Source organism: Trachypithecus francoisi, unplaced genomic scaffold (genome assembly GCF_009764315.1).
Source record: "Trachypithecus francoisi isolate TF-2019V2 unplaced genomic scaffold, Tfra_2.0 Lachesis_group4, whole genome shotgun sequence".
Taxonomy (NCBI): Eukaryota; Metazoa; Chordata; class Mammalia; order Primates; family Cercopithecidae; genus Trachypithecus; species Trachypithecus francoisi.
The window spans coordinates 75,528,017-75,555,048 of NW_022681469.1; the positions used below are offsets into that span (position 1 = coordinate 75,528,017).

The 27,032-nt window shown below is 41.0% G+C and overlaps 1 protein-coding gene across 1 annotated transcript; it reads right to left on the bottom strand.

Annotated features, from left to right (window-relative positions):
- On the bottom strand, nt 1-26,047 carry PON1 (paraoxonase 1). Its single transcript, XM_033195121.1, has 9 exons — nt 25,761-26,047; nt 19,421-19,491; nt 17,869-17,924; nt 16,465-16,633; nt 12,697-12,823; nt 9,325-9,525; nt 7,600-7,681; nt 3,496-3,624; nt 1-410 (listed from the first exon to the last, which is right to left on the bottom strand). Exons 1-9 carry the CDS (start codon nt 25,832-25,834, stop codon nt 252-254), a joined length of 1,068 nt encoding a protein of 355 aa, XP_033051012.1. The 5' UTR covers nt 25,835-26,047; the 3' UTR covers nt 1-251.
- Nucleotides 26,048-27,032: the final 985 nt, after the last annotated feature.

Below are 27,032 nucleotides of genomic sequence, written 5' to 3' on the forward strand. Positions count from 1 at the left end.
TCCATTTTAGTGAGAAGGATTTTTATTGATAAATGAGGTTTCCAAGTATTCCAAGACTGATTTGATAGTGTATTCTCCAAAAAAAGCCCTACACCTCATACCTCTCCCAGTTAAACAGTGCTTTGATGCTTCATGATGTCCATATTTAGGGTCAGCATTCATTGTTCAGCTAAGATCACTAGGTCCTTGGAATATGGCAAGCAGTTGAAATAATGGCCTCAGTTTCTATGGCATGGATGCAAGTCGGTCTGTTAGAGCTCACAGTAAAGAGCTTTGTGAAACACTGTGCCAATCAGCAGTTTCCCTTTGTACACAGAGGCAACTGTACTGCCTTGCAACACTGTGCCATTTTCTGCATAAACCTGTGTCACTTTAGGTTCTTCTGTTAGAATGTTCTGGATTTGAAGCACCTGTGAAAGAAATAACATTGAGTTAATATTTTTGTCAGGTCACTTAAAACAACCTTATGCATAGGGTCCTCCTCCATAAGAAGCCATATAATCTTATACAATGAGATAAATCCTGTTTTGTTCCAAAATTACACTTAACACATCTATTTCCTCATTTGGGAACAGGTGGGTACTGATCTCAAGTGATCTTTAGCAGAGGTGGAGAGTATCTAAACCTACTGGGGTGAGGCAGGAAATGCAAATGAGCAGCACATCCTGGACTTGGGACATTAGGGAGCAGTGGGGACTTAAGTAAATGTGGAGGGAGGAAGCTGTTAACTCAGTGTGATGGTTAACAATGAGTGTCTACTTGATTGGACTGAAGGATACAAAGTATTGATTCTAGGTGTGTCTGTGAGGGTGTTGCCAAAGGAGATTAACATTTGAATGAGTGGGCTGGGGAAGGCAGACCCACCCTTCATCTGGGCAGCACAATCTAATCAGCTGCCAGCGAATATACAGCGGGCAGAAAAACATGAAGAGGAGAGACTGGCCTAGCCTCCCAGCCTACATCTTTCTCCTGTGCTGATGCTTCCTGCCCTCAAACATCAGACTCCAGGTTCTTCAGTTTTGAGACTCAGACTCGCTCTCCTTGTTCCTCAGGCTTGCAGACAGCCTACTGTGGGACCTTGTGATCAGGTAAGTTAATACTTAATAAACTCCCTTTTACATATATATATCTATCCTATTAGTTCTGTCCCTCTAGGGAACCTTGACTAATACACTCAACAACAGCCAAATTGTTGCCATCCAGTAATTCAGGTCTGTTTTCATGTATTTTCAGGTAAGTCAGGGAACTGGATGTTTACACTTAATTCCTGGTTTTTAAAATGCAGACAAAGAGAAAAAAAAAATGTGACCCCAAAAAAACCACATCTCTGTACCATACTCAGGTGTTTTAAAGTTAACCTCCTGTCTCTAAATGTATAAGATTTTGTAAGTTCAGTTTCCTTCACTTAATTGAGGAGAAATGTGATTGCATCATTAATAGTGTAGTATCATGTTAAGCCAACCATATGAAATAGCCAATATTTGATCATTCTGGCTGTCAAAAATAGCAATTGCATGTGATGCAACTTAGTATGAAATGCACTACATTGAGGTAGGAGACCTGGGTCATGTCTTGGATCTTCCACTTACCATTTGTTTCTCATCTGTAGAATGAAACGGGTGGGACTAGATTATCTCTAAATTCCCCTTCAACTCTAATATTCTATTATTAAGCCTTTATGATAATATATAATGACTTGAAGAAAGGATATGTACATCACAAACGTGGCCAACTGTGAAGGCCAGTGCCTGGATCTAAAAGGGTCTGTGGGAACTTTCAAAATGACCTCTTAAAAACAGCTGGCAGGCTGGGCGCGGTGGCTCAAGCCTGTAATCCCAGCACTTTGGGAGGCCGAGACGGGCGGATCACGAGGTCAGGAGATCGAGACCATCCTGGCTAACACGGTGAAACCCCCTCTCTACTAAAAATACAAAAAAACTAGCCGGGCGAGGTGGCGGGCGCCTGTAGTCCCAGCTACTCGGGAGGCTGAGGCAGGAGAATGGCGTAAAACCCGGGAGGGGGAGCTTGCAGTGAGCTGAGATCCGGCCACTGCACTCCAGTCCGGGCGACAGAGCGAGACTCCGCCTCAAAAAAAAAAAAAAAAAAAAAACAGCTGGCACCAAGGACAGATGTCTTAGGAAATTGCCATAGCATTAACATGTAGTAGTTACAGGTAAATAGTTGATAGTGAACCTTGGCTTAGCTAAGCTTCTTGTTAATAAAACTAAATCACTCTTCTAGGGGCAGTGCATTAGATAATGAATTGTTACTACTTTTTGCTATTCCTTTGCAGATCAATCATTAGAAATGAAGTATTTTTTCCAGAAAAACAAACCAACTCCATGCTATAGCAAATGACCCAAGATGACTAAATGAGCTAACAAGCCAGAACAAATTAGAATCTAACATTCTGCTCAGTTCTGAGCACTGAATGCTCCACAGCATACATTTCTTCAATTCTATTAAACATACCATTCAGCAACCCTAATGGCTAAAAACTAGCAAAAGGCAAAAAGGATTTCCATTAAACATGATCACAATTGTCCTGTAAACCTAGAGATAAAAGATAGGACAGCCATAATGTAAATGGAAATACACATTTGGATTTTTTTTAATCCAAGAGATACGGGCTTTAACACTTTTTTTTCCTGTTGGGCAGGTGAAATGGACTCTTAAAACTCAGCTTTAACAATACATACACAGCAGTAGACAAATATGTCAAAATGATGTCATATATATGATGTAAATAATAAGTAGCCTTAGTAGATACTGAAACCTTGGTAAATGTGCAAATACCTATATTGAAGTAGGTTGCAAATTCTTATTTGTACCCAAAATACTTCACTGAATAAAGACCATGGACAAAAAACGGGACCTTTGAGTACTGTAACTAAGGTGGAAGATGAGATCTTCTAAGCCAAATAATTCCAGCGATTTATCTTGCCACCTGCAGGAAGATCTAGAGAGGCTGGCCAGTGTGCTCCAGGACTGGTCCTTTGCATGGACCTGTGCATATACCACCACACAGGAAGGGGGAGTTGAATAGGAAGGCAGGTAACAAATGAATGATTAAACTATAGCAGTATGGCATCATTATGTTCTTTGAGGATCCCTTAACCAGAGGCCAAGTTCCTCTCAGGCAACCCTCTCCACCCACCACCGTATACCTGTTCTGGCTTCTGGTATTCATTTCCTCCCCGCTCACTAGCCCTGAAGTACTGCATTATCCTCTGTTGATTACCCTACACTGTGTCCACACATTTTGTATATAGTCCTTTGATTAAACTGCCCTCAAATTATCCAATTTAAATGTGCCATGTGTTTCTTGCCTAGACTCTGACTAAAGCACCTTCAAAGGTCTTTATTTCTGATCATTTGGATCATCTATCCGTGTCCCCCCTTTTATTTGCACATAGAATTGAGAATTATGTTTTCAACTGAACAAAACAATAGCTGGGAATAAAGTCACTTATCTGGTTCATTTTTAAAACTAACCTCGGATGCAGGAGGATTCTCTGAGTCATAGAAGAAGACTTTCATGCCATTGGGATGGCATCCAACCCAAAGGTCTCCTGTCTCAGGATCCACAGATATGTTATCCACGAGGGTATTAAAGTCGAGGGACTTAAAAGATTAAAAACAAGAAAAGAACAAGACATAAAGTAAGACACAATTGTGATGGAGCAAAATATATCAGAGAAAAGTTGCCTCTTGTCCTTGGTCACCACACTGCTGCTTCCAAGGATACAATTCTGCCCCATTTCAATAGGACTCACAAAATTCCTCTGACCTTTCATCTATGCTAGTATTTTGTCAGTTTCCAGGACAGAATGGGGATAGGGTGAAGATACAGAAAACCAAGAATGACTGTTAAAAGTTAGACAAAATCATTTGTACCAACATCTGTGCATGAACCTAAAACTGAAAAAAAAAAAGTTTTCAGTGCAGCATAAAACAACTGCTTCTAAAATGGCATGTGCAAATGATATTTTTATAAGCATTCAGAAAACCACCAGGAAATGTAGATTCATTTCTGAGAAGAACATCAATGAAATGTGGACTCTTTAATGGCTAATCATAGGCTGTGCCGCCAGAGAAGAAATGATCACCCAGGGTCTCATTTTTGCCTTGAAGTTGAGGAAAGGTTTGTTCTTTAGTTTCTTGATGTTATTCAACTCCCTGTTCTTCTGCTGTTTATTCTCTAAATATAAGTTGCAAGCATTTGATGACTGCACAGATTGCTGTTGAGGCTTTGTACAAGGATCATAAATAATACCAATGATTCTTAATTCCACCATTCATCATCTTGTCTGCCTTCTACCAGGGAGAAATCCCATCTATTTGTTTACCTCTAATTCTCAGTTGGAGAAATAATATCTACCATGTACCTCAGAGACCAGCATACCTCAGTGCCCAGAGATCCTGTAAATAACTGGTCATGACTCATTGTAAAGGCCAGGGCATGAACAGACAGCTGCAGAAAACCAACACTTCCTTGTGCCTCCTACTCAAAATGAGAGCTGTTCCTCACATGCCCAGGGAGGGATTAGAGGACTCAAGCATCGTGGCAGAGCCGCATTCTCGCCACCGTGCAGAGTCATCAGTCTTTCTTACCCCAGAGACAGGCAAGACAGGTGGCTCCATGCTTTCTCCATCCCTAAACCCCTGTCCATCCCAGTGTCAGCACACCACTCTGATACCATAATGTCTTTAAATGAGGAAGTGTTTGTTTCAGGGCTTTGCTCTTATCTTTGGAAGCAGCATAGTCGATTGGTGAATTCCATGGCAGATGAAACCTACTGAGATGAGAGTGGGAGTGGGAGAAGGACACAGAAACCTGGGATCCCATTCATTCAACGTGCAATTACCAAGCTCCTACATGAGCTCTGCGAGAAATGCAGCATCCGGAGAGCACCAGGTACCCAGCAGATACAGCTCATGCCACGGAAGTGCTGACAGTCCAGCAGGGAACCTATTCTGAGTCCAACAATGAACTCCTTGCCTTGCAAATAAATAATTGCTCTCCATGCTAACTCACGGCAAGACCCCTGCATATCGTATCTCACACTCCCACAAAGGCAACTGGAAAATTTCACATTCCTTGGTCAAGAAAACTTAATAAATTATTGTCTTTGGGGAAAACTGTATTCTCTGTTAACAAATATTCCAGGTTTTTGCGAATTGAGGTTCATCAAAGTGTGACTAATCCATTGACTAAGTTCTGGAATCTTTTTTGGAGAGAGGAGAGAATTATTTCTATCGTAGTAAAATATATATAAAATTTGACATTTTAACCATTATTAAGTATAAAACTCAGTGGCATTAAGTATATTCACAATGTTGTGCAACCATCATCACCATCCCTCTCCAGAACTTTCAGTCAGCCCCAAACAGAAATCCTGTACCCATTAAACAATAGCTCCCTGTTCTTCTCTCCCCCAAGTTCCTAGTAATCAGCATTCTATTCTATTTTCTGTCTCCATGAATTTGCCTGTTCTAGGTACTTCCCATTAGTAAATTGTACAATATTTATCCTTTTGTGGCTGGCTTATGTTATTTAGCATTATGTTTTTAAGGCTTATCCAAGCAAGTTGTAGCAGGTATCTTAGAACTTCATTCCTTTTTTTTTTTTTTTTTTTTTTTTTTTTTTTTTGAGACGGAGTTTTGCTCTTGTTGCCCAGGCTGGAGTGCAATGGTGCAATCTCAGCTCACTGCAACCTCTGCCTCCTGGGTTCAAGTGATTCCCCTGCCTCAGTCTCCCAGGTAGCTGGGATTACAGGCACATGCCATCACTCATGGCTAATTTTTTCTATCTTTAGTAGAGACGGGGTTTCACCATGTTGGCCAGGCTGGTCTTGAACTCTTGACCTCATGATCCACCCACCTCAGCCTTCTTCAGTGCTGGGATTACAGGCATGAGCCACCACAGCCGGCCAAAACTTCAATCCTTTTTAAGGCTGAATAATATCCGATTGGACATAAACCCGTCCACACCTCCTCAAAAATTTAAGATTGGCCTCAGCTAGTTTATGAAATTATTTGGCACTCTCAAGTATTAATTAACTGACATTAATAAATACAATCTTTCAAAAGAAAGAATAATGTGACAATTGATGGATAACCTTTTTGAGGTTTTTATGATGGGAGACAAACATGGTCTATTGCTGAAATTGGCCTTGCCCTCAGTCTCGCCCTGGTGGGAGCAGAGCCTTGACATTCTGTGGTGAAGGTATGTCACATTGGGTTCTATTCTCATAAAATTCCTTAACTTTCGCTTTACAGAAATATCTATTGTTAAAACTGCAGCTTGTTTTTTATTCCCTCAGCCAGTATGAGCGTGTGAAATTCCATTTTACTTGAGCTAATACCAAAGTAGCCCTGCCAGTGATTTTTAATGTCAAACATGATGTTACATTTGATGTTGCTTTAAGGTAATTTTCTTTGAGTGAGGCCCCTCATGACAGTCCCTCGGATGTGCTGACAGGAACAGTCATACAATTGGCGCTGACAGTGCTTCCTGCAGTGGGCGTTTATGGCAGGAAAGCAACGTCTTGTTGTTTTGCAGAGGTAGAGGGCTGCTTTCACAGGGCTCTAGTTTGCTCTTGGTCTCTCTTTCCTCTCCTTTGTGTTTTCAGCCCTTTTGATTCCAACCTTCAGATGACCAGAATTAGTGGGGACAGGAGGTGAACCCCTGAAGCATGCCCAGCCCCACCACAGTAATTTAACAAGTATTTGTTAAGTGCCAACTAGGCAGTGTGAGTTGTACTAGGAGCAAATAGAAAAACAGCCTGTCCTTGTGGAGCTTACACCCTAGTTCGGGAATCAGGTAATAAAGGGGAAGAATAAAATATGTAGTATGCTAGCAATACATGCTGAATGGAAAAATAAAGCAGGAAAGGCGAGGGAAAATATGCAGGGGAAGGGAGCAGTTCCAGGTTTCGAAGACCGAGCTGACGTTTTAGTAAAAATGAAAAGAGATGAAGGAGAGGGCCGTGGAGATCTGGAGGAAGGTTTCTTCTCCTAGCAGAGGGAGTGGTGCCCCATTCTGAGACAGTAGCAGGAGACATGGGGCAGGGAAACAATGGTTGGAGGTAAAGGCAGAGAGGTGAGGAGCAGCCAGGTCACCTGGCAGCCATTGTGAGCGCGTGGACTTCATAAACATTGTGGAGAGCAGCCCTGCATTAAATACAAGTTGAGGCTATTTCTTGGCTGTTCCATCAACGTCGAGGAAAAGAGAGAGAGAGCGGGGAGGAGCGGGAAGGAAGGTGGAGGAGAGGGAGAGTGGGAGAAAGGAAGGAAGAAAGGCTGGAAGGGAGGGATGGAAGGAGGGTCTGGGAACACAATGCCAAGCTCAAAGTTTACTAGAGCAGAAAGAATGCAAGGTTCCTGGGTGAGAGGTGTGGTTTGCTGTTTGCCACTCTGCAGTTGAGTAAAAATGAACAACAAACACATAACCGTGCTAATGACTCTTAATAAAGGAGTGAAAAATTGGTTCTCACCCACACCAATTAAGCAGTCCTTTTCTCTTCACATTTAATTTCACAAATCAATCAGAATCTAATTATCACTCTGCAAACTTACAGTGTTAATACATCTTACCTTCAATGGAGTTAAAGTCCAATTAGCATGCTTTTCATACACATGAATCTTATGAGCCAGCAATTCAGCTACATAGACATACCTTCAAAGAAGAAAGAGCTACATCAAAGTACTAGAAGTAACACAACTTGAGAGATTAAGATGAAGTTGTAATAACTATTCATAGGGAAGAACTTCGCTTAAGGAATGGAAAATGGAACCCATCTCAAACACACTAAATTCTGAAAGAACTCAGTGAGTTTACAATGCACAGAGGGATTTAATCTCTGCAAAGTTATTTCTGAAGGAGGGGACGTAGTTGTCCTTATCAGTACGGAAGGAACTTAACCCTAACAGCAACTTTTAGTATCTGGGAGTAAAATGCATTACAGTGTTTCTCTTTTGGTTTGTCAATTTGTGTCAAGCCCCAGGTTCTGCATTTCAGGGGATAGTGACTTCTCTCCCAGGAAAGTTGCAGGAAAGCCCTTTGACAACAGCTCCTTGTTTTAATCCAGAGAAAAATATGAGAGAAGAAAAGCTGCTTGGACTGGATCGATCGAGAGAAGTCTTCCTCCTCTTCTGCCCTGAGTCTGGTCCTGACTCTGTGGCTTTAGTCATACCCCACAAAGATCTGGGGTTAGTCTAAGCACTGTGCATCCCCCCAACAAAAAAAGAAATTACTGCTCGATTATCTTCTATTTTCAAAAACTGGTCTATGATATGAATAATTAAAAGCTGTCCCTGTCCCTGTTGCTCACTTGCTCACTCTTTCTTTCTCTGTCTCTCTCTCTCTCTCTTTCTTTCATTTTTTTAGACGGAGTCTTGCTCTGTCACCCAGGCTGGAGTGCAAGTGGTGCAATCTCAGCTCACTGCAACTCACTGCAACCTCCACCTCCCAAGTTCAAGTGGTTCTCCTGCCTCAGCCTCCCTGGTAACTGGGATTACAGGAGTGTGCCACCATGCCTGGTTAATTTTTGTATTTTTAGTAGAGACGGGGTTTAGTCATGATGGCCAGGCTGGTCTCTGACCTCAGGTGATCAACCCACCTTGGCCTCCCGAAGTGCTGGGATTACAGGCATGAGCCACCATGCCTGGCCCCTGTTGCTCTTTCTAAGCATATGTTACTGACTCTGAAATCCTTGATGATGATGCAGGATGAGAAAGGGCATATATATGGATGCATATAGATATTTAATGCACGTACCAATGCTACCCAAAATGCAGTCTCCAGACCAATGTTGGTTTGCAAATTGTTTGTTGTAGGGCCCCATGAGATAACATAAGTCAACTACATCACTAAGCACACTGCTTAAACTGACGTTTTTCACAGTAATACTTTCTTGATGAAGGAAGTATTGTCTTGATTTACATTTTGGTACAAATTCCTTATCTTGTCATAAACCTGAACTACTGACATATGTATACCTGCATACTATTCATCTCATTATACACTCAAATCTTTATTCAAAACAAGTCTATTCAGACATACTAAATCTTCATCACCGTTCCCCCTCTTAAAATGTACTTTTTTTCCAAAAAGGAAACAAAACCAATATGCCTCCACAACGAAATTTTTGATTTGATAAATTTCACCCCCTGAAAAATTAAGACATTTTACATTTTTCCTAATTTTATCTCACTAGGGTAACATGTTAAAATGTATCATATTACTTTAAAAAAGAATATATTCCAAGATATCTCCTGAGAATCTGAGTAAATCCACTACATTTCAGAGAGTTCACATACTTGCCATCAGGTGAAATGTTGATTCCATTAGCAAAATCAAATCCTTCTGCCACCACTCGAACTTCGGTTGGACTATAGTAAACAACATACGACCACGCTAAACCCAAATACATCTCCCAGGATTTTAAGTAGGGGTCAAGAAAATAGTGATCGTTTGTGGCATAAAAGTGCTCAGGTCCCACAGCAACGATATCGTTCAAACTGCAAATAAAACATACACACATCATATATAAGGTGAAGGTATTAAACATTACAGGACTATGAATTGGCATTCATCGCCATCTATTCCTAAAATCAAGATATGGGATGGAGCCTTCATGCTAACTATAATGGAACAGAATTAATATGAAATTAGTCCTGCCGATACAATCCTTAAAGACAATCATTGGTCTAAGAAATCTGAGGAAGTGATTATAGCACTGTAACATAAAAATCCTTTTATATGTTACATTGTGTGTGTGTGTGTGTGTGTGTAAATACACGAAATTCAGTAGAAATTAAATTAGGCCAGAAATCATTGTCAGGACAAAAATGTGCTCACATATCTGTGCTCACATAGAACTAACTCCCATAAGAAACTGAAAAAATGATGAACCAGCAGCCTGGATACTTGCATTTTAGTTAAAGCTCTGCTACTATTAGCTGTGTGATCTAAGAAAAATCAATCCTTTCATATATCAGGACCTCAGTTTCCTTATGTGAAAGCAGGATGATAGACTGGTCTGTCTTCCAGCCTTAAGATTTCGTGATTCTAAACTGAATGAAATGTCCATGAACAAGAATGCTCAGAAATAGAATGCTATGGCTTTTCCCCCGCTTTCTGATTAGGATTCTCTCTCTGTCACTGAAAATGTAAGATATATGAGTCTATTTTTCTGCTTTAATAGGTACAATAGTGAACACATAAGTGAGTCATTCTTTGCTGATTGAGGTGATGGAAGTTCCCCAGGGCATGATCTGGGAGAAAATTATCTCTGCTCTATTGCAGAGGGCGCCGTGGCCAGCGCATCAGCTCTGACGCAGCTCTGAGCTCTCAGGCAAGTTAGACAGGCATGCAGAGCCTAAGTTTTCTCATCTGTAAAGAGAGGTTAAATGATATTCTCAAAGTCATACAGCTCATTAGTAGAAGACTAAGGGTCAGGATCTTAATTTGTGGAGTTGCAGTGGGAATTACAATGAGACAATGCCTCTTGTGTGCTTTGCAGGGAGCATGACATTCAATAAATCCTCGATCAATGGTAGCCACTATTACAACATAAAAAAAAAGGTCTCAGAATTTAGGATTAGTCTGGACGGGCACCAGACATAAATCTGCAATCTGATTTTACTCTCTCTTTTTTAAAAGTAAATTTCTGAAATTAGTATGCTGGACTATCATGTGTCTGTTTTTCACAGAAAGGAGCAGAATGGAATGATTTAGAGCAATAGCTTTTTATTGCTGAAATGGGGGTGTAGTAAAATAAGTAAATAAATAACAAATTTTTAAAGGGTAATAGAGTAATAGCTTTGAAATCTGATGGACTTCATTTGAATCCTGACACTGCTTGCTATCATAATGTGGGGCCATAGCGTTGTCACTAAATTTTGAGCCACTATTCTAAGCCTCTGTTTTCTCTGTATACCTTGAAAGGCTAGGGTAAGAATAAAATGAAATAACAAATGCAAAGGCCTTTGCACCATGCCTGGCATACAGTAAATGACCAATAATAATGCTTGTGATATATGAATAATAACAGGTTTAAATTATAATAGATTTAGTAATTGGAATGCTAATGTTATAAACAACCATAAAATACAAAGAAGAAAATACACACAGCTAATCCTTGGGTTGAGAGAGCAGAACTCTAGTTAATTATGGCACCGTGGTTATTTTCAGTCTCCTTCTATGCTGCCTAAGACCAGTATTTTTGCAACTGGCTCAAGAAAAAAATACTCCAACCCGGTAACTTAGACAAATCTGAGATTTCCAAGATTAAATGTTAAAACACATAATTTTTTTCACTATTTTGTAGCGATTTAAGGCACCAGCTCTGAACTCATGTTACCAGGATTAGAATCACAGCTGCACCATTTACTGATGATGTGATCTAGGGGAACTTAACAATTACTCCAGGCCTCAACTTTTTAAAAATCCAAAATGGATATAATGCTAACACCTAATTCAGAAGGTATTTGTAAAACATCAATAAAATAATCTGTTTGAATTAGTTAGTGCAGCACCTGACTTACAGAGAAAGCTCATTTATTAGTGTTATCATTAACCCAGCTTCTCCATTCTACATATTTTTCTCTACTTTAAATCTTGGTGTTCTTCACATTCTCCAAACACTCAGTGACCTTATTCTTTCTCCAAAATGTATTTGTTAAATGAATGTATGAATGAACTCTTCTACCAAAAGCTGTTCTCCGAACTTTTACTCATCCCGCTGGAGCAGAAGATGACCTGAGCGAGGGTTCCTACTTGGTCACTAGTGAATTGATTGGCCCTCATCCAGTAATTCAATTTCTCTCCAATCTCATTTTCCTCATCCTCAAACCACCTGATAAGAAAGAAGAGGAAGGGGTCCCGGTATCACAGAGTGCACACCACATACCAGGCCCTTAGCTAGGTACCTGCAAAGAGTACACATCTAGATTTACAGATACGGAGGTAGGCACATGCTATACATCAATTATACAAAAATAGGTTGGGATTCTAGACAATCGTCATGAGTTGGAGGTAAATGTTTTAGAAGATAGTGTAAGGTTGTTCTCCTAAATCCATCACTGGCCTTACAAGTCAGATCTTCACAGGGCATGTGAGGAAGCTGACTGAGACTGGGGATCCTTGAGTGTTTTATTTCGCCATATGTTACATGAACAAGGCACCAAGGGTGGAATTGAGTGTTACCACAGATCTACTATTGCATAAATTTTGTGCAATCAAACAGCAGTGGAGGCAGTATAAGGAGGTCTTAGATGCACTTGATTTAGGGTCTCCTCTTGGGTCTGTGTTTCTAATTCATGGAAACTTCCCAGAGTCTACTTTTTAATATAAATAAATAAGCTCATGATGTCAAATTTATCTATGAAGCCTATTTGGGTTTGAAATACTAAGTCTGGTTCTGAAGAAGAGCAGGATTTTTTGCTGGTAATAACTTGAATGGAGATCCTGAGGCCAGGAGCCAGCCTGGGAAAGAGAGGAAAAGAATGGGCTGTCCCTGAGGTGCTTGAGTCCTCAAAAGATTCTTCAGAAGGGCATGTGGAGGAGTTTGTGATCATTAGAAAAGGGAGTTGAACAGCCATACCTACTCTGGCCAAAAGGAAAAACCAAAAGTGGATTAACTATCCACTACAGCTAAAGGAAAATAGACATGTGCTATATCTCAGTACTTAGGCAGAAGTTTATGTCTGATGGTTTTTAGATGCAAAAGCGACTTTTCTTCTTCTTGAAATTTAAACAGCTCCACCGTGGACTTGGCATCTGGATGGTTCACCACCAGGAGGTACACAGCATTATCTGAAAGGAGATTAAAAACAAAAACGAAACATTAACTCAGCTCTCACTGTCAGCCCTCTTTCCAAAAACCAATTTCAACCCACCTCCAGCTAGTAGTTAGGATGTCAGGCAGATGGAATATTTTCATCTCTTTGTAGAGTGAAGCATTTGTGATTGTTCCTGTTCCAAAGAAAAGTGGCTCAAGGAAGAACCAGTGACAGTCTCTGAAAACTCAAAACTCCATAGGAGAAAAAAAAAAATCTCAAATTAAGAATGAGTATCACTGACACTAAAACTCCAAAGAACTCTTGAAGTTTTCCAGTTCAAATGGTCTCCACAAGATGCACAGTTGTGATGAAAGGGATAAAAACTATGGGAACTCCCCAATATGAGAAGGTGTTCTCAAGTGTAATTTACATAGTGTGAGGTGATAAATTTCACAGAAGAACATCTGAGAAATAGTAGCAAACAAACAGAAGCAGCTTCCTTGGGTCAGTGGGACTTTAAGAATACAAAGGCGACTCATCTAAATGGTCAAGAATGTGTGATCAGAGTTGGCAAGTAAAAGTTAGATTGTGGTCTTTGCCTTAAGAAAGAGTAAGTCTTTTGAAACCTCTGACATGATCAAATTGGTGGGTTTAGTTTTGTTTTGTTTTGTCTGCTTTTGGTTTTTTTTGTTTTTGTTTTGTTTTTGTTTTGTTTTGTTTTGTTTTTGAGACAGAGTTTCACTCTTGTTGCCCAGGCTGGAGTGCAATGGGGCCATCTCGGCTCACTGTAACCTCCACCTCCCAGGTTCAAATGATTCTCCTGCCTCAGCCTTGTAAGTAGCTGGGATTACAGGCGCCCACCACCATGCCCAGCTAATTTTTGTTTTTAGTAGAGACGGGGTTTCGCCACGTCAAGATGCAAAATTTGGCAGGTTGAATTGAGAAGATTTGAACAGAGAAAGCTGCTAAGATGATTTTCATTACCCCTTTCAGCAAACAAGTGTTTAATTTATTTTAGTTGGTGTTAAATGCTACAAAGGAAAAATACAACAGGATAAAAGAATAGAGAGTAATGTCTCCCATGGGAGTCAGGCATGTTCTCTCTGATGAGGGGATGTTAGACCAAAAACCTAAGTGAAATAAGAGAACGAATATGTGGATATCTAGGGAAACAGCATTCCAGGCTGAGGAGAGAAAATGTGCAAGTGCCCTGGGGCAGAAGTTCCTGGACATATTCACTTAATAGTGAGGTTGTGGTGGGAGCAGAGTGAAGGCAAGAGAGAGTGGGAGAGTGAGAGGGAGCCAGAATCGGTCCTGTTAGGGCTTAAGGTGAAGATCCAGGCTTTGCTCACTGGCCCATTTGAACCAAGGAGTAACATGAGCTGAGGCTACAGCAGTAATCCAGCAATGTAGAGAGAAGGGACTGGACCAAGACGATGCCACTGGCAGTAAAAGGCAGGAAAGGTCATGAGAGGTATTTGAAAGGAAGAATCCAAAGGCCCTGAATACAGCTGAGGAAGGAGGGTATGGAAATCAAATTCAAGTGAGGATTAAAACCTGGATTCACATTTTGTGCAGTGGATTCTACTTCTAGAAATTCATCCTAAGGATATAGTCACAGAAAATACATGTGCGAGAAAGTTGATTTTGGCATTGTTTGCAATGAGCATAAAGGTGGGAACAACCTAAATATCCGTTGGCAGATGAGCTTATATTACAGTGCTCCCACACAAGTGAATCCCAAACCGCCTTGGCGAAGCAGCTGCAAATGTGCTGTATGTAAAGGAGTCCATGATGTAGTGTTTAATGCAAAAGCAATTTATAGAAGAGGTTGTGTAATACTACCTCATTTTTATTTTAAAAAGTATCCACACATCAAACACTATATTTCTTTGCACTTAAAAATATTTTTAAAATAAAATGTAATGGCGATGAATGGGTGGATGAGTGGAGAGTCCACTGAAAGGGATGTGTGTGTGTGTGTGTGTGTGTGTGTGTGTGTGTGTGTGTTACATGGGGAAGAGAAGGAAAGAAAAAAGGATGGAAAATCATTTTCAACATTTTGAGTTTAAAGTGTTTATAGGAAAGGAACCCAAATAGAACTGTCTAGTAAGCACCTGCGGCATTAAAAGTGAAGGGCTAGTGAAAAGAATAATAATAATACCCCTATTTGGGGATGTCCTCCTAGAAAGCAGGCAGTGTGACACTGGTTTGAAAGTTCTGAAATAGAGAAAATAAAGAGGAAGCAAAAGATCATACCTCTGGGGTAGTGCTCATTGAAGTGGCAATGAGTGACAAAACAATGAATTAGGGAGAATCCTGCAGTAGGATGAGAACTGGAGCAGCTAGGGGCACTGCAGCATCAGGGAAGAGCAAGTTTTGTGAAGGAGAAAATGGTCAACAGCATAAAAGGAGGTGAAGGAGGCTGGGCGCGGTGGCTCACGCCTGTAATCCCAGCACTTTGGGAGGCCAAGGTGGGTGGATTGCCTGAGCTCGGGAGTTCGAGACCAGCCTGGGAAACACAGTGAAAACCCGTCTCTACTAAAAAAAGAAAAATTAGCCAGGCATTGCGGGATGCACCTGTGGTCCCAGCTACTCAGGAGGCTGAGGCAGGAGAATTCCTTGAACCCGGGAGGTGGAGGTTGCAGTGAGCTAAGATTGCGCCACTGCACTCTAGCCTGGGAGAGAGCGAGGCTCATCTCAAAAACAAAACAAACAAAAAACAAAAGGAGGTTATGGAAGGAAGGAAGGGAAGAGGGAAGGAAGGAGAGGGATGAAGGGAAGAGAGGAGATTTGTTAATAGGAACATCACTGATGATTCTCAAGGCAGCAATTTTAGCCACCCACAGTGGGGAAAGTCCAGAAGAGGAACTGAATGAGGGATCGTCTGATGATGAAATGGAGGTAATGGGTATAAACGTGGTTCTTAACCCTAGCCTGACATTTTTATGAACTGAACAACTTTTAACAAGTACTGTGATCCAGGCCTCCCTCAGACTAATGGAATCAGAATCTATCGAGCTGGGGGCTGGGCATCGAGTCTTTTTAAACTCTTCAGGTGCTACCATGTGCAACTGGGGCTGAAAATTAATACAGAGACAAGGAAGTAGCAGCAAATAGAAAGGGAGAAATGGGATAAAGACATAAAGGATGACACCAACAAGTTATGTTGAAAGGGACCAACATGCAGAAGAGCATTTTGAACACAGAACAGAGGAACCAGCAGAGAGGAGGCACTGAAGGTGATGGGGCTGGCAAAAAACTGACCATGGTGACTTTCTGTCACTTGACCTATAGGTTGCAGATGCCTTGGGTTAGAAAAATCTGTTCCTGTAAATGCCTGAGTCTTGAAAATTGTTTAAAATGGAAAAGCTATAATGATCAGGCCTGGATATTATTATTATGGTAATTATAGGGATAATGTGAATGTTGGTATTTTACAAAATTAGGTGCTTTACAAAATTAGGTGCTTTAAATAGTTTAGCATTCTTAAGTATTTTAGTGGTTTTACTATAAGGGTCAATTAACATAGGGGGTAAGTTTAAAACCCAGAGTAAGAACGTTATTCATAATTGTGCTTCGTTTGGATGAGAAAAAATAATCCATTTATTGGCATGTTTTTCTGTTTTTGTTTTAAATTTGGTTTTGATTTTAATAAACAATAAATATTGTTACCTTCATCTGTGAATGTGCTAATCCCATGAGGGTTAAATGAAGATAAGTCAAATTTACTTCCAGTGATCCCCAGTTCCAACACTGTTTGATCTTCTTCATTCAGGTCCATCAGAAGTATTTTTCCAGGATTGTTGGGGTCGAAACTCTTTATTCCAGGATATTTTAATCCCTTATAAACCATGGAGGAGAAAAATCAAGCACAATACCAGTACTTTAAATGCTAATAGAGACGCTGCATCGGCCATGGGTTCGTGTTGACTGCTCCAAACCACAGGGCTAGCCAGATGGCCACATAGGAAGCCTCTTAAGTTAGTTTGCGTGATGGGTCCCCAGGAGAAGTCTTCTGGAAGCCACATGCTCCACTAAGCCACCCCACACAAACCCTTTCATCCCCTGCAGCAAAATCATATGTGCACCACACTACAGCTTCCAGCCCATGAGAAAGATCAAAAATGGAAGAGCAGACCCAAGAGGCAATTAATAATAGTCTTCAATGATAGAAGCAAGGAATACAGATACAATATTGGTTATGGCTTTTACACTGTTCCCTGGTAGGTCCTTGGAAGCATCTCAAAGACAGAGGTTTAGTGGGTCAGAGGAACTACTTTCTTAGCCTTCAATCAAAACAACAAAGCTGTTGTTTTATATATTGGGTTCCCATATAAGATTTTCCTTAAAATACGCCTTATGTTGCTCAAGAAATGTTTGCAAGACATTGCTTTGCAGGATGACTAATCTACTATCTTTGTAAGAGAAAACTGGACTAAATAAATTACAAGAGGTAGCAAAGGCTTTTAAATGGCTGGATGATTATCTATTGTTTCCTATCCACTCTGTCATGATATGATCCCCAGGCCAGATGGTAGACTTCTTTTGTTTTGCACTGTATCAGCTACCATAGCAATCTAGATGCAGGAGAGTTTCAACAAATATTGTGGATTCTCTCTTCAAAGCTTGGGAATTGGGACCTATCAATAATGTTAAATTAGAGGGCTTATTCTGAAATATGTTTAAAAATGTGAAAGTTGAAATGACATGTGAAGTAGTATACATTAAATGTATATTTAATTTAGCAAATATTTGAATATGGCAATTTTAAATACTTCAGGGAATAGACAATTGAGGGGAAAACACTGTTGAATACACTGAACTCATAAACAAATTGCTGCTATAGAAGCTAAGGTAATACAGTTCAGTGTAGACCGAAGAACACCAATATGCATAGAACACGCATGATCATAATTATAGCAGAGGTGTAAATGCATACACAATTTGTCTTTTAAACCATGGCTGTTCATTTTATTGGAAAGTGGGCACTGGTATACAGAAAGCCTGAGTGAAAGACTTAAACTGCCAGTCCTAGAAAACGTTCTAGAACACAGAAAAGTGAAAGAAAACACTCACAGAGCTAATGAAAGCCAGTCCATTAGGCAGTATCTCCAAGTCTTCAGAGCCAGTTTCTGCCAGAAAAGAGAATAGAAAGTACAGGTTGTTTCATATTACTGCAGGAAGTGGATCCATTTCTTAACACCTCACTTGAAACTGGGACTATATGTTACTCTTCTTTAACAGGTTCAGAATAATTCATTCTTTCATTTATTCAAATTGATGAACATGATTATATGGAAATTAAAAATATATTAATATCATTAACAAGTTTAATTAAAATTTATACTTAGTATATTTGTTTTAAATTGATGGACTAGAGCTTTTTCCTCAAAGACTGAAACCTCTTAAAGTTCATGGAAATTCACAAAATATACAAAAGCCATGATTGTTTGAAAAGAACTTGTTTTCTAAAGATACAGGGTAAACTACAAATATGTGTTGATACTTAATAGTTTCAAAACAATTAAACCCTTGGAAAGCGATATTGAAAATATAAGCAAATTCCAAATAGTTGAGTTAAAATGGAGATACATTTTAGGTGATCCAGAATATGAATTTTTACTACTAATTACAAACATCAGTTAAATATTACTGTCTTCAAGTTAGTTATACTTTAAGTACATGTAAATTTTTAACATTTCAATTTATCTAGAGAAAAATGAACTATTTGATAGGTATTTATACACTTAGTGAAAAGTATGCTTTTCAAAAACCCAGTGATATTTGATATCAATATCATATTTTTCTAGAAAACAATTGTGCCGTAAGATGTCTAGTGAAATTTAATGATACTAAGTCATCTGGTCTAGCCTCCTGAGCCTTAATCAACTGAGATGAATAATTCTAAAAGAACAACAACAACAAAAATGCCCAAAACACACAAAAGCATGATCTCAAAAAAATTGTCCTCAAATAACAAAGCTTATTGGTTGGAACCAGCTGGAGAGTTGATCCCGGGGACTCTCCTTGTTGGTTGCCTCCCAGCTGATATTCCCCTACCCTTTTATCTTTGCTGACAGGGCCTGCCTCCCACATTGGAGGTTCGATAATTACTTTCCCAGCATCCTTTGCAGCTAGGGCACCAGCCTGTCCTCCAGCTCTGACAAATAAGATCTAAGGAGAAATCTGCTGGGAGCTTCTGGAAAAAATTTTCCTCTCCAATATCAAAAGACATACACATAAGGAGAAGCCTTGTGGTAATTGCAAAGTCCCGTCAGAGCTTTTCTAAAAAAAAGTTATCTTTATTCACTGCTTTATCTGGCTCTCCTGCCCCTCTTCTGCCGTCTCCTCAGGTTAGATTACCATGGAATCAAACTTCATTCTGCTTTTTTTTTTTTTTTTTTTGCTCTATTGATCAAACAAAAACAAACAACCAAAACTGCCAACACCTTGGTAATATGTTAGTAAAGTCAAAAGTCAAACAACGTGGTATTTATCATTAACTACCACTGACTCTCCTGATTCAAAATTTTATTTTTTGACAAAATTAAACAGGCACATTAATCACACAAAAAGCAAAAAAATACCAGAAGTTTAAATGAGACCCTTCTTCCTCTCACATACATACCGATTCCTTTAACTAAATTACAGTTAGGAAGTTCTATGGGTTGTACCTCTCGGAGAGCATTAAGTCGTGTTCTGTGGGGGAGAAAGAAATAAAACACACATAAAACTATTCAGAAATTATAATTAAGTTGCAAAGTTAGGCAACCCACAAAGGTCTCCTTCACTGTACTTTGCCTGAGTTTCAACTCCAGAGTTTTTCCTGCAATTTTTCCAGGCAAAGCCAGGGCAAGACAAGTGGGGAGCTTTGGGTACAATATTTAGTGTTTATTTAGCAGAGGTGGATAGGTACACACAAGAGATACATAGTACCCTCTCCAGGGCTCTGTGTACTTAGGCAGGCACAGGAGCAATTTCATCAATGTGTAAGGACTCCTAGGTGGAAAGTCCAGGTAAATGGCAACATGGTTCCAGTTTATTCCATTGATGTTTTAGAGCCCATTTGCTGACAGATGGGCAGCCTCCTACACATCTGCTCAGTCTGACTCCACAGACTGGACTGGTCATCTGCTTTGTGATGTAGCGCTTGAAAAATACAGGTATGTTGAAAGGATGTGTAACTTCAGAAAATCATACACAAGGCCTGTATGTAAAAAGGCATTTCACACACACACAGGTGCATTCACACATGCACACACACATACACAGGAGCAACTTATTAGATATGAGTGCATAAACACCATGGAGAACGTCTGAGTACAGGACAAAGGAAAAATGAACAGATGTGAAAGGGAAGTACCAGCCAACTGCCTGAGCAGAGCGAAGCTACTGATGCGGCGTTTGAAAGAAACAGACGACATTAGCACAACCAAGAGACTTAAACAATAAACTTTTTTTTTTTTTTTTTGAGAACTAGTGATACAGTATTGTCAAGGCAGGTAGTGACAATTATCCAAATATCCCTAGAAATCTTATCTGGCTTCAGATAGGCTAAGAAATGTACTTGTCCTCCTGATGACTTGAACTCACAGGAGGAGGATGGGCTACAGGGGGAATAGACACACTAGATAAAATTCTTACTGACGTGGTACAAAATGATAGGAATTTGGGGGCGATTGATCTTTCATTTATTCATTCAGAAAAAAATGAGTATATTCCTACCACCAGGTCACTGGCTATCATTTTCACTCTCTAAGAAAATCTGACCTAAGAGGCAAGGAGTGCCTCTTAGTAATCTGCTTTGTAAAAGTGCCACAGTTTGTCCCAATGCACAACCAGAGTAAAGAACCACCAGTCTAGGTACTAGAAATACAGAGATGAATGAATAGATGATGAAGGCTTGGACTGTGAGGAGATTGTGTTTTCCTAATTGATGGATATGAACTTAGAAAGCAGACGTCAACAGAAGGTTGGAATCTGTCCCATAACGTAAGAAATGGAAAGGTATTTCAAAAATGGAAATCTGACAGTATAATTGCAAAAATTCACAATAAGGAAATAAAAGGGGAAGTGATAGAGCAGTGGCTTACAAACTTTTCAGACGGAGACTCACATTAGGAAAAGTATTTTATATGGTGCGAACACCCAGCACATGCACACACACACACATACACATACACATCTGAATCAAGCTTCACAAACAATACTTGCCCTAATCTGTGTGATACATTCATAACTTTTCTGTTCAATTCTGTTTTATTTTAAAATGTTAGTAATTATTTACTAAATTGACTTTGTTACCCACCATTTGAAAAAACTCTGGTCTAGGGAAAGTGTAGTGAATATTTGTAGCATGCCCTCAAGGAACCGAAGTGCAGGTAGAAGATGTTAAGGGTGATGGTCATAACCAAGGACAACACAAAGACTGGCATGGAAGGAGAGATTCAAGGACATAAAATCACTGAATGGGCCAAGACTTGTGAATAACACCAAGGATAGTCAAATTCACTTTTCTTAGACTCAAAACCACATGGGAAGAATACTCACGCTGCCTGACTCACAAGGGTCACTAAACATATGGGTTCACAAAAGATAAAGAAGCACTTTGGGAGGCCGAGACGGGCGGATCACGAGGTCAGGAGATCGAGACCATCCTGGCTAACACTGTGAAACCCCGTCTCTACTAAAAATAAAATACAAAAAACTAGCCGGGCGAGGTGGCGGCGCCTGTAGTCCCAGCTACTCGGGAGGCTGAGGCAGGAGAATGGCGTAAACCCGGGAGGCGGAGCTTGCAGTGAGCTGAGATCCGGCCACTGCACTCCAGTCCGGGTGACAGAGCGAGACTCCGTCTCAAAAAAAAAAAAAAAAAAAAGATAAAGAAAGGCAGAACTGCTCAGCTCCTATTCTAATTCAGGCTTCTCTCTCATAGAAGATGATCTCTAGCCTGGAAAAGGTAGAATAATCATAGTTAAAGGGAGCCCAGGGTGGGCAAGGAGGCATTAAGTCAGCACCTGTTGATTTGGGTTCCAATTTGTGGCCCAAAAATGTCATATCTCTACAGGATAATCATTGCTACTACAGTTCAGGTATTGTATATGCCCTCGTTTAATCCTCAAACATCTCCGTGAGGTGTTGTTTTCCCTAAGTCATAGATGACTAAGATTAAGTGGCTTTCTAAGGCCATAGAGTTATGAAGTGGCTGAGCAGGGATTGGAATTCAAGTGTGAATGCAAAGCTCATATTTAGCTCTCTAACCAGGCAAAATCTACAGAGAACACTGCTTAAAAGCTGGATGAGGCACCTGAAAACTGACTCACCTGTGTTATTATCATCCAACTCATATTTTTTCTACCTCATTTTCAATTTATTAGGAAATATCTTGTCAAAGGCTTAAGTCCAAATGTTCTGGGCCTAAGAAATAAGGGTCAATGTCTGAGATATGTCCCTGATTCACTAGACTCTGAACTCTGTGCAGAAACCATACAGCCTTTGCTGTGAACTTGTCTGAGTCTGCTTTATGCTGCTCTAAAGGAACACCTGAGGCTGAGCAACTGATAAAAAAAAAAAGGTTTATTTGGCTTATGATTCTGGATGGTTAGAAAGTTCAAGATTGGGTATCTGCATCTGGTGAGGGGCTCTGGCTGCTTCCACTCATGGCAGAAGGTGAAGAGGACCCAGTACTCACAGAGATCACGGGATGAGAGAGGATGTAAGAGAGGGGAGAGGTACCAGGCTCTTTTCAATCAATCACCTCTCTCAAAATGAATAGATTGAGAACTCACTCACTCGCAAGGAAGGCATTTATCTATTCATGAGAGATCCATCTTCATGACCCAAACACCTCCCACTGGGCCCCACCTCCAACCTTAGAGATCAAATATGAGGTTTGGAGAGGACAAACATCCAAACCAAAGCAGAAGTGTTCAGTGAAAACACATGCTGGCTGCTCACAGAAGAAAGCAGAGATCTTTGCCTAGGCATTAAGAAATCCATATCCATTCTCAAACTCTTCCTGGGGCCAAATTCACTCTCATCAGTCTATTTTCTGCTCCTACATGTGCCTCATTCATTCAAATTCCTTTTCATGGCCTACTATGTGCCAAGACCCCAATAAGGGCTCTCACACATACTTCCTCATTTAATATTTTTAGCCACCTTTGAGAAAAAGATGAGTGTTTACCCTGTTTTGTAGGTAAGGAAATGGAGGCACTGAGAGACTCAGTACTTTGCACACGGTTGCTTATTTCAGAGGGTGGAGTTGGGATTTGAAATTAGGTGTCATGATACTAAGGACTCTTCCCTGTACCTCTTTCATACCTCTTTATTTGCTCACAGTTTTCCCTTCACCTAGAATGCTCTTTAGCCCCTTACCCACTGGGAAGACCCCACTCATGATGCTTTGTAGCTTCTCCAGTCTTCTGCATTGGGTAATAACTCCTTAGTTGACTCTCAGGAACCTTCACATATATGTCTGTCAACTTTCTTACCATAGTTGTCAGTTTCACAGTTGTCAGTTTTAGTTCTTTTGCTCCCAGTAGACTTTAAAATTGATGAGTGAATACTGCATCCTATTCACTCCTATAACCTCCAGCAGAAACACAATGTTTGCAAAGAGAAGGCACTCTGCAAATGTCCACTGAAGTGTTTTGTGGAGATACAAGGCAAGTACTTCGGACTGAGAAGATGGCGTTGGTTGCGCTCATAGGGGAAGCTGGAGGGTTGGAGGATTATTCATCCTTATCTCAGAGTTTCAATGAGGTATGATTATAATACATATTCAAGTATCATTAGATTTCATAGGTGGATTTTTGAGATCACATATGACAGCTATAAAAGCTAACATTTACAGGACACCTGCTATATGCCTGATTTATATACATATATATTTTATATGTTTTTATATAAATATAGTATATATGTGTGTGTATATATATACACACATACATCTATGCTGTAATATGTATCATTATCCCCTAGTTTTCAGGTGGAGAAACAGGCTGGAACTTTTCTGGAATAAAGTAGTAAAATAACTTGAAAGCTGCAGAAATTAGATCTAACCCAGTTCATCAGGAATCCACCACTACTCTCTTCCCACAACTGTGTTGCCTACAGTAAGCATGGAATGGCAGAAATGCATTGAGAGGCCTAACGTTAGCTTTGTGGTTTCCTTCTGAGAAGGAAAACTCAGTGGACTCAAGTATTGCAACTGGCAATGTAGGGACAAGGAAGCTGCCATACAGATGCAGCGCTGCAACATTCCATAGCCCAAGTTGGGGTGGGGGAGGGGAGCTGTTTCCACCATCATCCAAGGCATTCGCTGGACTTGTGCGGCACATACAGCGACTACAAAGGTGGGAGACTCGTGGTCTAGCGGAACTCTCTCAGTTCCTTTCTCTGTGCTGCTCCCACCTGGGAAACTCAGAAATCTCTTGAGGCATCCTTTGTGTGCTTTCATAAGTTCCCTCCAGCCCAGACACATAGAGCTTCCTGTGAGCCCCACACACATACACTCCAAGTCTGAAGAAAAAAGGATGCATCCACCCTGGGGATTTGGCTCGCTCCTGATGCAGGCTTCAGGATATCATCTCTTGCCTTCTCTCCCTGGGGCAGATTCATGGTCTCTAATCCCCCAGGGATTTTGTTCAATGACGCTGGTTCTGATTCAATAGTGTGGGCTAGGGCTTGAGATTCTGCATGTGCAGGGAGTCCCCAGGTGATGCTCAGGCATCTGGTCCCCAGATCCAGTTGAGTAGCTAGGTTTTAGGGGTTTCCAACAGTGGGTACAATTTCCCTTCCTTCCTCTGTCTGGGCCACTCCAGGAGGCTCAGCAACCCATCCTTTATCTATATATTTTTATTTATACCTATAATCTCCTATAATAAACCTATAATAAAAACTCACAAACCGTAATTTTGACATGATTTAAAAGCCAAGATTACCAACTGCTTCTTACTTTTTTTCTAGCACTCTGTAACTTAAAAATAATTAGAAAAACCTCCACAATAATTAGTAAAAACCCATTCTGAATATAAGCTTCTAATTAGTCCATAAGCATATATAATTTTTGTATATTTAATGTTGATTGGGTTTTACTTTAGAGTAAATAAGGCATTGTTGACTAAGCCTTAGAGACTAGGATGATCTCTAGACTATGAACTCCTGTTAAAAGTTATGAAACTTTTGATACATTCTTAAAATATCCCCACTCTCCTTGTGTAACACTTAACCGTTTATTAAATACTTTAAAGGGAAGCAGGGAACTAACATTTATTGAATAGCTACTCTGTCAAAGGCAGGTGTGTATTACCATTTCCAGTTTACTGAAGCAGCAGAGGTTAGAGATGTAAAGTGATTTGCCCAAAATCCCATACTCACGGAGCAGAGCTAAACCCCAGGACATCAGATGCTGGCTCCAGGGTTCCCTCTTCCCAGCCTGCCCCCACTGAAGCGAGTCGTCACGGCACACGTTAGCGCCCACCTGCTTGGGTCCACACGCAGTTTTGCTGTGGCCCTCAGTAGCCTCAATTTGAGAATCTTCAAGCCTGGACGGTTTGCCATGGCCAGGCAGTCAAGGCACAGAAGGGACGGGGACTCCTTTCTCTAATTCACAAAATATCAGGAGAACCCCCAGCCTGGTTAGTTAGTTTCCTTCCGGGTTGGGAAGTGAATCTGTAGCCAGGGCACACAAATCTTCATGAAAAATTAATTCGTGTATGCTGACAACCTGGCCACTCACAGCCCTGGCAATTGCCTCCTTATCCCATGTCTCAGGCCATGAGCAAGAGTTTGTTTTCAAGGGGCACATGACAGCTGGACAAACATTTAGGAAACCCCTGCAGAGTGTACATCTAGCACCTGCCTGTAAATGTTCTGTTAACAGCCTGAACCCTACTTTCTGGGGGCTCATGGAACTGGCAGGGGGTGAGGAGGACGAAGGCTGCAGCCCTCACCACAACCCAACTTACTGGTAAGAAAACTGGTGGTTCCTGAAGAGTGCCAGTCCCATCCCCAAGAGGGTGAGCGCAATCAGCTTCGCCATGGTCAGGGACAGACAGACGGATCGACGGGCGTAGACACAGACGGGCTAGAAGGCTATGCCTGCCTGCAGCCGCAGCCTAGCTGGGGCAGCGCCGATTGGCCCGCCCCGCCCCTCCCCGCCAGGTCCGCACCTCGCTGGGCGGACCAGGTACACAGAAAGCCCCACCATCCGAGCGGAGCGCTTTCAGCCAAGCGCCTTTTTGCTCCTTGCCACTGCAAAGAGAGAAGACCGAGAATAGGTGCTAGTCCGGTCGGGGAGGGGAGATCAAACAAGCTGAAGTAAACAGAGGTGGGAAAGGACAGTCAAGCTTTGGTGAGCACTCACTTTGTGCCAACCAGGTCCTTGCGGCTCAGAGGGATTCAGGAGCTTGATCATGGTGACAGCCAAAAAGGTGCGGAAGGGAGGGCTGTAGCAGGAACCCCTAAGATCTAACTGTTCTCACCAGGCTACTACTCTGTGTCACCTTCCAACATCTGGATTTTAAGCATCTTTCTCTCAACACCACTCTGACTTTACAGTTCACTCAAGTACATCCCCCACACAGCTCATTCATTTCCTCACGCAGCTGACATTTATTGAGTACCTGCTATGTGCCAGGCCTTGTTCTAGATGCTACATAACAGGATAAAAAGTCTTCCCCAAGCTTACGTTCATTCCAATGGGGGGAGTCAACTGAGAAATCAGCAAAACATATCACTATGGCATATATAATGCTCTAGCATGTGTGTATTATGGATATGCACATATGTTATGGAGAAAACACATAAGGAAAGAAAGGGGATAAGGAATACCCTCCACTTAAGAACAGGCAGTCAGGGAAGGCCTCACTGATAAGGGGGCACTTGAGTAAAGACCCAAAGGAGGTGCCTCTGTACAACCATGGCTCTCTTCTCTGCTGTCTGCCCTTACTATGAATGATTTGCTACATGTCTCTTTCCTTCTCAAGGTTTTTGGTCCCAGTTACACCTTCTCTCTTCTGCAATAACTATCCTTTCATCTTTTCTGGAATATTGCCAGCCAATACCAACATGCTTTACTTATAGCCTTTAGTTTTCTGGGGGGAAAGCTTCTTTAGCCTCACATTGTAACTACTGCCCTATTTCTCTGCTCTTTCTGAACACTTGCTCTTAAGCCTTGAGCTTCTATGTAAAAAACCTGACCACTCCACTGGAGCATCCACATGAAAGGCCATGAACAT